General features: G+C 41.8%; 1 protein-coding gene across 1 annotated transcript in view; it reads left to right on the top strand.

Moving 5' to 3' along the window:
- Positions 1-1,211: 1,211 nt before the first annotated feature.
- The window catches only part of LOC309558741 (uncharacterized protein), a gene marked incomplete at both ends in the record, with an annotated part of 190,696 nt that continues 180,497 nt past the window's right edge, over positions 1,212-11,410 (top strand). Inside the window, 3 exons of the mRNA XM_082261788.1 lie at positions 1,212-1,764; positions 5,684-5,754; positions 9,991-10,071. Coding sequence (XP_082117914.1) covers positions 1,212-1,764; positions 5,684-5,754; positions 9,991-10,071 — 705 coding nt within the window. The remainder of the gene's footprint in view (positions 1,765-5,683; positions 5,755-9,990; positions 10,072-11,410) is intronic.

The following is an 11,410-nucleotide window of genomic DNA, read 5'->3' as shown; positions in this document are numbered from 1 at the left end:
AAGATAAACTTATTTGGTTCAGATGGTGTCAAGCATGTGTGTAGCGGCAACCAGGTGAGGAATACAAAGACAAGTTTGTCTTGCCTACAGTCAAGCATGGTGGTGGGAGTGTCATGGTCTGGGGCTGCATGAGTGCTGCCAGCTCTGGGGAGCTACAGTTTATTTAGGGAACCATGAATGCCAACTGTACATACGGAAGCAGAGCATGATCCCCTCCCTTCAGAGACTGGGCCGCAGGGCAGTATTCTAAGATAATAACGACCCCAAATATACCTCCAAGATGACCACTGCCTTGCTAAAGAAGCTGAGGGTAAAGGTGATGGACTGGCCAAGCATGGCTCCAGAGCTAAACCCCATTGAGCATCTGTGGGGCATCCTCAAATGGAAGGTGGAGGAGCGCGAGGTCTCTAACATCTACTAGCTCCGTGATGTCATCATGGAGGAGTGGAAGAGGACTCCAGTCGCAACCTGTGAAGCTCTGGTGAACTCCATACCCAAGAGGGTTAAAGCAGTGCTGGAAAATAATGGTGGCCACACAAAATATTGACACTTTGGGCCCAATTTGGACATTTTCACTTAGCAGTGTACTCACTTTTGTTGCCAGCAGTTTAGACATTACTGGCTGTGTGTTGAGTTATTTTGAGGTGACGGCAAATTTACACTGTTATACAAGCTGTACACTCACTACTTTACATTGTAGCAAATTGTCATTTCTTCAGTGTTGTCACATGAAAAGATATAAAAAAATATTTACAAAAATGCGAGGAGTGTACTCACTTTTGTGAGATACTGTGTATATATATATACACACACACACACTTACAGTATACTGTATCTGCATGTAAAGCAGACCAGCCAGGAAAATATAAGAACTACCTTAAAATGAAATTATTATGTACTATTCATCGGCAGAAAAGTCTCCTATTTTCGGGACCCCCCAGCCATATGTGGCTTCCTAATTTTCAATGGGTCCCTGTGCTAAACCAAAGGCATCATATCCTACCCTTAATCATGTCCCTTTCCGATAATAATTTACATTTGTTTCTGTTTAAATACATTCCATGGAATTCCTATATCATACTTTAGCACATCTTTATCAATAAAAAGCTTTTCAGCAGTTTCCTTATCTGTAAGAAAGATAATAAGGAGTTTATGGTCCCAGAGCAGGTATAAGTGTCCTAATACCAGTATGTTTGTACATTCTGATCAGGATGGCTCTAGCCTGGAGAGGATTTATTTTAGTTCTCCTCTCATTACTGTATCATGGAAACTGTTCTGCAACTGCTAAAGACTTGATTACAGTTGCTGGACCTCTTAGAAGGAACATTGAGGGCTTCTACAATGAAGCAAGGCCATATGATGTGTTTGATTGTCACGAAAATGATGTGCATGAGATCAGAGAGCATATTTTGGTTCTGCACAAGTATGGAGTCACCCACTACAAGATACATTTAGAAGAGAGCTCCATGGTCAAGGGTGACAGTCAAGTGCAGTGTTACAGGAGCCTTCTCCAGGTCCTGGCTGAGGCTGGGATAAGACCTATAGCAGTATTGCATAGTGGAGATGGGCTATCCATCCCCCATACTACAGAGCGCAATATGTATGTAGACTATTCTGACTTTGCCTTCCGCACGTTCGGGGACCTGGTCCACACTTGGATCACCTTCGATATCCCCAAACATGAGACAATTGTTTCTTTGAAGGATCTGCTACAAGAACATGTGAAGATATCCAGCTTATACCGCAGCAAGTACTCCGCAACTGGTGAGGCATCCTATTGCATTTTAAATTATATTGCGTTGAAGCCCTTTGTATAGGTTGTATTATAGCAACTAGATATTTTGGCTTTTTTAATTATTATTGCCCTCTTTTACAACTTTGCATGAACCAATCTGTCACTTCGGAGCAGCTTTTTCCTCTGCTATGTCAGAAGAAAAAAGTTGGGTTCAGTCATCAGTGCTTTGCCACGTCATCATTCTTAGAGGGCAGTAATCACCTGGTAAGAATTGATGTGGGCAGCATCCTGCTCTCTCCATAGTGACAGTAGTTGGATGCCCATGATCATGCCTTGGTCTTGGAAATATGTATTAATTAGATCCACTATAATTACAATAGTGGATCTGCATACTAGTAATGTGTAAAACATGACTCACTGGCACAAAGAGTCACATATAGTAGTCATTAAAGTTATACTCCAACCAAAATTTTTATTTTTTAGTTTTTGATAGAGTGAGGAAGGGTTTTGACAATTGGGGAAATTCACTTTTTGTTTATTGACTGTTAATTAGTGAAACAGGCAACAGGCTAATCATAGAGAAAACACGCAACCAACTGATTGGTGCGGTGATAAATTGCTGAAATAAGAAATGTAGAAATAAACGCTTTCATTGGATGGAATAGTTTATTGATCAGTCTGAAATTGAAGCATGAAAGTGCTGCTAACACACAGTAACATTTCTCTTTCAAATTATAAAAAGTATAGTGGTAGTTTAACCCCTTAATGACCAGGCCATTTTTTTGTGATATGGCACTGCGTTACTTTAACTGACAATTGCACGGTCGTGCGATGCTTCACCCAAATAAAATTGATGTCCCTTTTCTCCCTCAAATAGAGCTTTCTTTTGGTGGTATTTAATCACCTCTGTGGTTTTCATTATTTTGCGCTATAAACAAAAAAGAGCGACAATCCTGGAAAAAAAAAAAACAATATTTTTTACTTTTTGCTATAAAACATTCCCAATAAAAAAAAAAATTAAAAAATCTAATTTTTTTCGTCAATTTAGGCCCATATGTATTCTGCTACATGTTTTTGGTAAAAAAAATCCTAATAAGTGTATATTGATTGGTTTGCGCAAAAATTATCATGTCTACAAACTAGGGGATAGATCTATGTCATTTTTATTTATTTTTTACCAGTAATGGCGGATATCAGCGATTTTGAATGGGACTCAAACATTGTGGCGGACAGATCAGACACTTAACTGACACTTTTGTAGGGACCAGGGACATTACTACAATCTAATTAGTGCTAAAAATATGCACTGTTACTGTACTAATGACACTGGCAGGGAAGAGGTTAACACCAGGGGCAATCAGGGTTAAATGTGTGCCTAGGGGATGCTTTCTAACTGTGTGGGGGTTGTATTCACTGGATTAACACAGAGACCTGTGTTCCTAAATTGGGGGAAAATAGGATCCCTGTGTTCATCACTGACAGAACAGCGCTTTGCCGTGTTTACATTGGCAGACTGCCATTTAGTCTCCATGGGGAGCGATCGCGGGTGCCCGACAGCACATCGCGTCCACCAGACCCGCTGATTGGCTCCCCCTCTAGCCAACCGACGTGTGTGCATGCCTCCGGCAGCGCGTGCCCGCACTATCTGCTTCATGACGAGATGTACAGGTACGTAATTTTGCGTAACATAGCTGACCTGCCACAGTAAAACTACCGCGGCTGGTCGGCAAATAAATAATGTCTTATCAAATTTCTCAGGTGTGTGCAATAAAATGCCCAAGTTTACATATGACTATGCTAAGGACAATACCGGGGCTCGACAAATCCCAGGCGCCTGGTCGCCATGGCGAAGAGAAATTGCGTCCTGGTGCCTGGACTGCTGCCTGAATGCTTTCCCGCCCCCTGCTCGCAACTCCCACTATGTATCCTGGGTTTCGCTTCCCCATCCGGGCCCAGGACCGGCATAGCGGGTGCCACCGGGCAGGCTTCACTTCTGGATCCCTGTTGACAGTTTCCCCGGCCATCAAGGCCAGGAAAGAATGTAATGCAGTGCGATGTGCATTACATTACATTCAGTGGAGTACAGGGGAGACATCCAGGGTCTTTAAAACTGCGCACGCGGAAATGAGAGCAATCATTCTAGCCCCAGACCTTCTTTATAAAACGAATGACCTATAGGGGGCTTTTAAAGGGTCGCCTATGGAAAATATAGGGTACTGAAGTTTGTCGCCATTTCACAGGCTCATGTAAATTTAAGGTTTGACATGTTTTGTATATTCTATATACTCGGTGCACTCACAGGTTTTATATTTTACAAACAAATTGGGTAATTTATTGTATTTGTGTGCCCCTAAAATTGAATTTATTGTGTTTTATTTTTTACTGAAATGTTGCGTTTCATAGACCTTTGTGGTAATATCGTGTGACATAAAAAATTGGAACTACCCCTATTTTATTCTCTAGGGTGTCTGCTTTCAGCAAATATACAATGTTTGGGTATTTTTTAAACATGTGAAAAAAAAAAAAAAAACGGCTTCAGTCTGTGAAAGGGTTAAAGGATAAGTTCACCTTTGGGAACATTTTACATGTTCTACCCGTCAGCTTTGTTAGTTAAAAAAAGACTGTCTGGCTGCTAGATTCAAAGTATATTTGTCAAGCCCTGGACAATACAATAGCTTTCAGAACAATGCCCTACCCTCAGGACCCTAGGGTGGTCCATTTAAGACATACAGTATCTCACAAAAGTGAGTACACCCCTCACATTTTTGTAAATATTTTAATAGGACAGTGATCTTCCGACCTGGCTTAGGCTGGGTTCACACGTGTCTGGCTGTGGTTTGCAGTCCGGAGCGTTTCTGTTCACGGCTTCAGGTGCGATTCAGGTGCAAATTTTTGCCTGAATTTGCACCTGAACCCAACCCAAAATGCAGAGGACCTTTTTCAAAACCGCACTGTGGCCACCCTGGACATGTGTGAAATGGCTCCATTGAAAGCTGGTCACATTCACGTTATGCAAATTGGATGTAGTTAAAAAACATCTAATTCGCATATATGTGAACCCAGCCTAAGTGACCCTAAAGCTATCCCTCTGTTGCAGCCTCTTGTACTGCTCCACCATGAAGTCTTCTGACTCTTTAGATATCTGTTGCAAGTAGAAAGTGCAAACAAAAAGCAAGTATCCACTGACCTCATCAAGAATGTACATTCTGTCAATGAATTCCTCAATGCAGAACGGCAGGTCAACAATAAAGTATCTCACAAATGTGAGTACACCCCTCACATTTTTGTAAATATTTTATTATATCTTTTCCTGTGACAACACTGAAGAAATGACACTTTGCTGCAATGTAAAGTAGTGAGTGCACAGCTTGTATAACAGTGTAAATTTACTGTCCCTTCAAAATAACTCAACACACAGCCATTAATGTCTAAACCGCTGGCAACAAAAGTGAGTACACCCCTAAGTGAAAATGTCCAAATTGGGCTCAAAGTGTCAATATTTTGTGTGACCACCATTATTTTCCAGCACTGCCTTAACCCTCTTGGGCATGGAGTTCACCAGAGCTTCACAGGTTGCCACTGGAGTCCTCTTCCACTCCTCCATGACGACATCACAGAGCTGATGGATGTTAGAGGCCTTGCTCTCCTCCACCTTCCAATTGAGGATGCCCCACAGATGCTCAATAGAGTTTAGGTCTGGAGACATGCTTGGCCGTCCATCACCTTTACCCTCAGCTTCTTTAGCAAGTCAGTGGTCATCTTGGAGGTGTGTTTGGGGTTGTTATCATGTTGGAATACTGCCCTGCGGCCCAGTCTCTGAAGGGAGGGGATCATGCTCTGCTTCAGTATGTCACAGTACATGTTGGCATTAATGGTTCTTATATCTCCTAAAAAGCAGATATAATTAAATCTAATATATAACAATATTTTTTAAAATTCCTCCATCAGGTGGACAGCTTTCAATTGCTGCAGATCCAACCCTTGCGGACGTATTCCCTACATTTCAAGAACATTTCATGGTAAACGTAACCCTTTCACCAACCATTTATTCTCATATATATTTCTGTTTTTTTTTTGTTTTTTTTGTTGTCTGTGGTAAATAAACTAAACAGCCAAATGTACACAAACCTAGCTCAAGCAAATAATATATTGTAAAGACTAAAGAAAGGGCCCTTGGTGAAACTCACTCTGGATATCTACAGATGATGTTTGAGGGACTGTCAAACCCCAAGCACCCATCTTCATTATCTGGTAGGAATACCCTAAGATTAGATGTAATTGTAATTGCATATATCAAGTGGAATATTTACAAAGTACTTTTGGGTGAAGGTTTCTCAGAATCTCCAAAAAAGAGGCCCTGCTCAACCCGAAACTGGACGCTTGCACGAACACCCAAATTCTACTGACATTTTTTTGTTTACCGTGTCCAAACATGTCCTTGCTAAAGCATGGTGATCCTCAAACCCCACAATTGTACAAGTTAAATGGAAAATTAATTGATTGCTATTCCTAATGCTTCTGTTCATTAAATTTGAATGGGTGTGGACTACATAGATAAACAACTATTTCCCTATGGACTTTGACCATAGCATTCCTTTTGTGTTAGGGTAGGATTCATCCTCAGATCGCCCATCTTTTTCCTCCCATTTCAGTTGAGATGAGACGTCCCTCCATTTATTTTACTTTTTTCTTTGCTATCTTCTCACCTTCAAGATATTAGGCCCTGAACACGCAATACGTTACAACCTGTAATCAGTAGCTGACCTTGTTCTTTCCATACCTATGTGATTTTTGTAGCTCTAGGTACCTGAGCTTACATATTGCCTCTGCTAACCACATATCTTTTAATGCCATCTGATGATATTATTTTTTAGGATTGCTGATAACAGTCAAATATCTATTTGTAATTAAGGAAGGGTGTGGGCTAGTGAATGGTCCCTCAATACCAGTACATTTACCACTGTACTTGTTAACTGTTCAAATCAATTTAGGCCAATATGTATTCTGCTACATATATTTGGTAAAGAAAATCCCAATAAGTGTATATTGATTGGTTTACGCAAAAGTTATAGCGTCTACAAACAATGCAATATATTTATGGCATTTTTATTTATTTATTTATGTTTACTAGTATTGGCGGCGATCAGCAATTTTTAGCGGGACAGCTGCATTGGGGAGCACAAATCGGACATCTAACTGACACTTTTGACATTTTTTCAGGACCAGTGACAATATTACAGTGATCAGTGCTAAAAAAGAAAAATGCACTGTCACTGCACTATTGACACTGGCAGGGAAGGGGTTACTAACTGTGTGGGGGATGGTCTGACTGGGGGACGACAGATATCGGTGTTCCTGCTTAGCAGGAACACAAGATCTTTGTCTTCCTCCCTGTCCGAGCCGGTGTTCCGTGAAAAAACCATACCCGTGAGAAAACCATACCCTCGTCACTTCCGGTTCAGCTACGGAGGGTATGGATTTCTCACGGTAGTTAAACTTGCGGCGCTTACATTAAAACAGCTTATCTGCAACATAAATCATCTCCGCTCTTCGCCCTGTCACTGCCCTCATCTCCGGTAATAAATATAAAAGCGGATCACGGAGCCGCGATCGCCGTCACATTTACAGCTCATACTCCCGCCGCCGCTTTTATATTTATTACCGGAGATGAGGGAAGTTACAGCGATAGCAGAGGAGATGATTGATGTTGCAGCCGAAGTGTTTTAATGTACCCGCCGCAAGTATTACATTAGACACAGTGCCGTGAGAATTTCATGCCCACCGAGCATGCGCACTTGTCAAATTCTTTCATCTTCATTTATGTATCCGGGGCTCTGAGCATGCGCACTGCTGCGCTGCTCAGCTGTTTCAGACCGGAAGTGAGGACGGTATGGTTTCTCCACGGGGTATGGTTTTTTAACGTTACACCGGCAATCTGCCTGGTTTACATAGGCAGATCGCTGCACTTCCTCTCCCGGTCCTGTTGATTGACATCCCCGCTAGCCAATCAAGGCGTGATTGCGTCTCCAGTGGCGTGATTGCGCCATCTAGTGGGTATTGAACGAAACGACGTACACCTTGCCACAGTATATACACGGCGGCTGGTCAGCAAGTGGTTAAAACACAAAGTAAGGGCAAACTCAGACCTATATGTACAGTAAAATGCATGTTACACACGGTGACTAAAGTACAGCGTTGTGGTGCTTTGCGGTGTTTATTGTTTTTGAAAGTACCCCAATGCAACAAACCAAATAAGATCAAATACAATTCAACTCTCCAGCCAGCAACCAACCAAATTCTCCTGTTTACCAGTTTGCGTTAAAAACAGGGGTTTAGTTTGCACACATTTGCAAATAAATGTGTAAGCAGCAGAGCCACTCCACAGCATCCCAGAATTATCTGCAATCTTAATTCTGTAAATTTATGAGAGCCCAGAACAGTGGCTCTGAGGAAGAGGGTTCTCCCTTGAAACATGTCAGCCAAGCTTGCACGGACGTCACCAGGTCTCCTTGCATCATCGGTGCATCCCAGTAGTCTTGGAAGCGACTTGTTCCACTTTTATTGACATGCGTGCATATATCATGCGTTTGGGAGTATAATGTATCACATTTTTAAAAACATTTTTTAGTGGTAATGCACTAGGTTGGTGCGCCCTTCTTTTTTGTTAATTTATGAGAGCCTCCATAGTAGAAGCACATGCATTCTAATGGATAGATAGAGGGTAGGTAAACCTGAAGGGAGCCCACCCCTCCTTAAAGGCCCAGGGGCGCACTGGCAGCAAAGGTGTCCAACAAATTAAAACATCTGCATGCAATGCACCACATGCATGACTAACATATTACTGTGCATTGTGGTGTGCTGTGTCAGAAATAAACGCAGGTCCGATTTTGTGGTGTGTTGGCAGACCATTTTTTTGAACGTAACGCATGTTAAAGTACCACAACAAATCGGCTAGGTTTGAATGGGCGCTATGTTGTTTGGCAAGTAATAATGCATGATAAATGGTGCGGAAGGCTCTACATATGAGACTCAGTTCAGGAGGATAACACACTAGGATGATGATCCCTTATTAAAAAAAGTCAGAGTTTTTAAAATTAGTCAAATTATTGAAAATAAAGTTCTGTATCCTTGTATTGAAGCTTTGTGAATTGAGCCTATAGATAACTGAAGTATTCTTACTTGGTATATTGACAAGAGCCAGCCACCAATCCCAGAATATTTCACTTTTCATCACTTTTATTTTCCTTATTAAAAAATAAATAAATAAATAAACCAATAAAAAAGGAACAAACTTGGACTGTTTGATGTTTTTTCTGCTGTCACTCTTCTATAACATGTTTTAGCGTGTTGTAAGTCATGTGTGAAAATGCAGCAGTGTCAATTCTATACTACTGAAAATAAAAAAGTAGAGTGGGAACAAAAAAGATTTGGTGGGAAAACTCCAAACCCCATGCAGGAAAATTGCAACCTCAATTCTAAAAAATGTTGGGACGCTGTGTAAAATCTACATAAAAACAGAATACAATGAATTGCAAATCTCACAAACCCACATTTTATTCACAATAGAAAACGTATTAAAGAGGAAGTAAAGTCCCTAAAAAAATCCCTGTAAAGAGAAAGGCATTGCATACTAGCTCATTATGAAGTACTTACCTTAAAACGAAGCCCCCGCCGTGCCGCCCGCTCAGCGACAGGACGGCCGACATGTCCGGCTGTCCTGCTTCCGGGTTCGCGTCCTCTGGCCATCTGATTGGCCGGAGGCGCGATAGGAACGGCATGGGTGGCCGTTCCTTCAGAGCGCATGCGCCGATGACGTCATCGGGAATATGCACTCTAAATATCTCCTAAACGGTGCATGTTTAGGAGATATTTATAGCACCTATAGGTAAGCCTTAATATAGGCTTACCTATAGCTAAAAGTTTATGAAGTGGGTTTACAACCTCTTTAAATGTTTAAACTAGGAAAATTTACCATTTATAGAAAAAATATATTTTATTATCGAAATTGATGGCAGTGTTCCAACTGAGGTTGTAGGTACAAATAATGATTAGAAGATTTTGCTGCAGAGGTCGACAAGGAAAATAGAAAGTCAGCAAATAGTTTAGCTCACCATGCTCCATCTATAATTGAAATGAAACCTTTCCTTGTCAGACTGACACTCGAATTCGTTTATTTTTTCTAACTTTAATCAATTTCTGTGTTCATTTAGAGTAGAATAAGCATTTACATCTTTATATCATTTAATTTTTTCCAGGAGTCCGTGGATTTCCTGGCACTAAACCTGGAATATAATTGCCAGGATTCTAACCAACTGCCAACATGGACAGCCTATAAGGTAAGATATGTGGCCAGCCATAGTTCAAGTGAAAAAAAAAAAAAGAAGCAAAATGTCTTTATTATTCTACTTTAAGATCCTCTTCGTTTTCATATAATTATAATCAACACATGAAAGCACTTCAGTAAAGATCTTTGGTATCCTTTTTTACACGAAATTGCTAAAAAGTAGCTTGACAGGTGTGCTTACATAAAATAATGGAAGAGCTGCTGAAGGAAGATCCAAATACTGGTACCAACATCCAAAGATATTTTACATAAAGAAATAGAGAAAGGAAAATAGTTCCCCACCTGTCAAGTCTCCAAAGGATGAAAAAACACAGGACTTTTTAGGTACCCTAAACACGTAAATATGTACGTAAAGGATATAAAAAATATATAAATTTATTTATGTAGCACCCTCCTGTGCTAGGTAGCCTATAGGGGATACCTTGTCTGCTTATCAGCAGGGTCCAAATTGTTCAGCTAGGCTGTCATGTGTTCTCAGGTGTGTTGAGATGGGGGAGTCTCCCCACTGTATCCAATGAGGGCTCTCATTGGACAGTGGAGGAAACCTGACCAATAGCACCCCAGGGCTTGTATCTATCCCAGAGGGCAGATTTTGCCGCAATGCATCCTGGGAGGGGGTATACGTCTGTGGGAAGCACATGACAGAGCGTCTTTGGTGGGAAGCAGAGTCCCAGGAGGGAGGTGACGGCTGTCTCTCCTCCTGTCAGCGGGGAACGGGTGTCCTAGGCGGCTGGCCTAAGAGGACAGAAGGTTAAGCTGAGCTGCAGAGAGGGATCCAGTGTGCTGAGGACCAAGCGGAGCTGTGGGGGTCGGAGTTTCCAAGAAAGCAATGCTGTGAGTACTGTAAACTGCCCGGGGTCTGCCTAGGATAGGGGATCACTCCGGAAGGTCAGAGGGATCCAGGAGCCAGCTAGCCTGTGTAGAAGATAAAAAAGGGGGTGCCAGAGTTTAAGCCCTGAAGAGCAAAGGGGGTGCCAGTTTGGGCCCTGAAGAGTTAAGAGTTGCAGCAGTGTTCACAGTTAAGCTACCTCAGCCGGGAGGGCTGAAGGGAGCAGTGCAAAGGACTTTTGAATTACTGGAGAGTGTCAGAAGTCAGTTCAAGTTCACAGACAGCGAAGCAGCGTTAAGTAGCGCAAACGGGCGTTGACCGGCATTCAGCCAGCGTCAAGTCAGCGTCAAGAGGCATTTTTCTCAGTGTTCCATTCTATTGTGTATAGTTGAGCCAGAGGAGTATCCCACTCATTCCCTTCTCCCATCCTAAATAAATACAAAACCAAAGATGCCATACTGTTTCTTGACTCAGTGCTCACACTTGGAGAACATGCCTAAAT

The sequence above is a fragment of the Pelophylax lessonae genome (assembly GCF_965119305.1).
Source record: "Pelophylax lessonae genome assembly, chromosome: 6".
NCBI lineage: Eukaryota > Metazoa > Chordata > Amphibia > Anura > Ranidae > Pelophylax > Pelophylax lessonae.
This window is presented reverse-complemented; position numbering and strand designations above follow the sequence as displayed.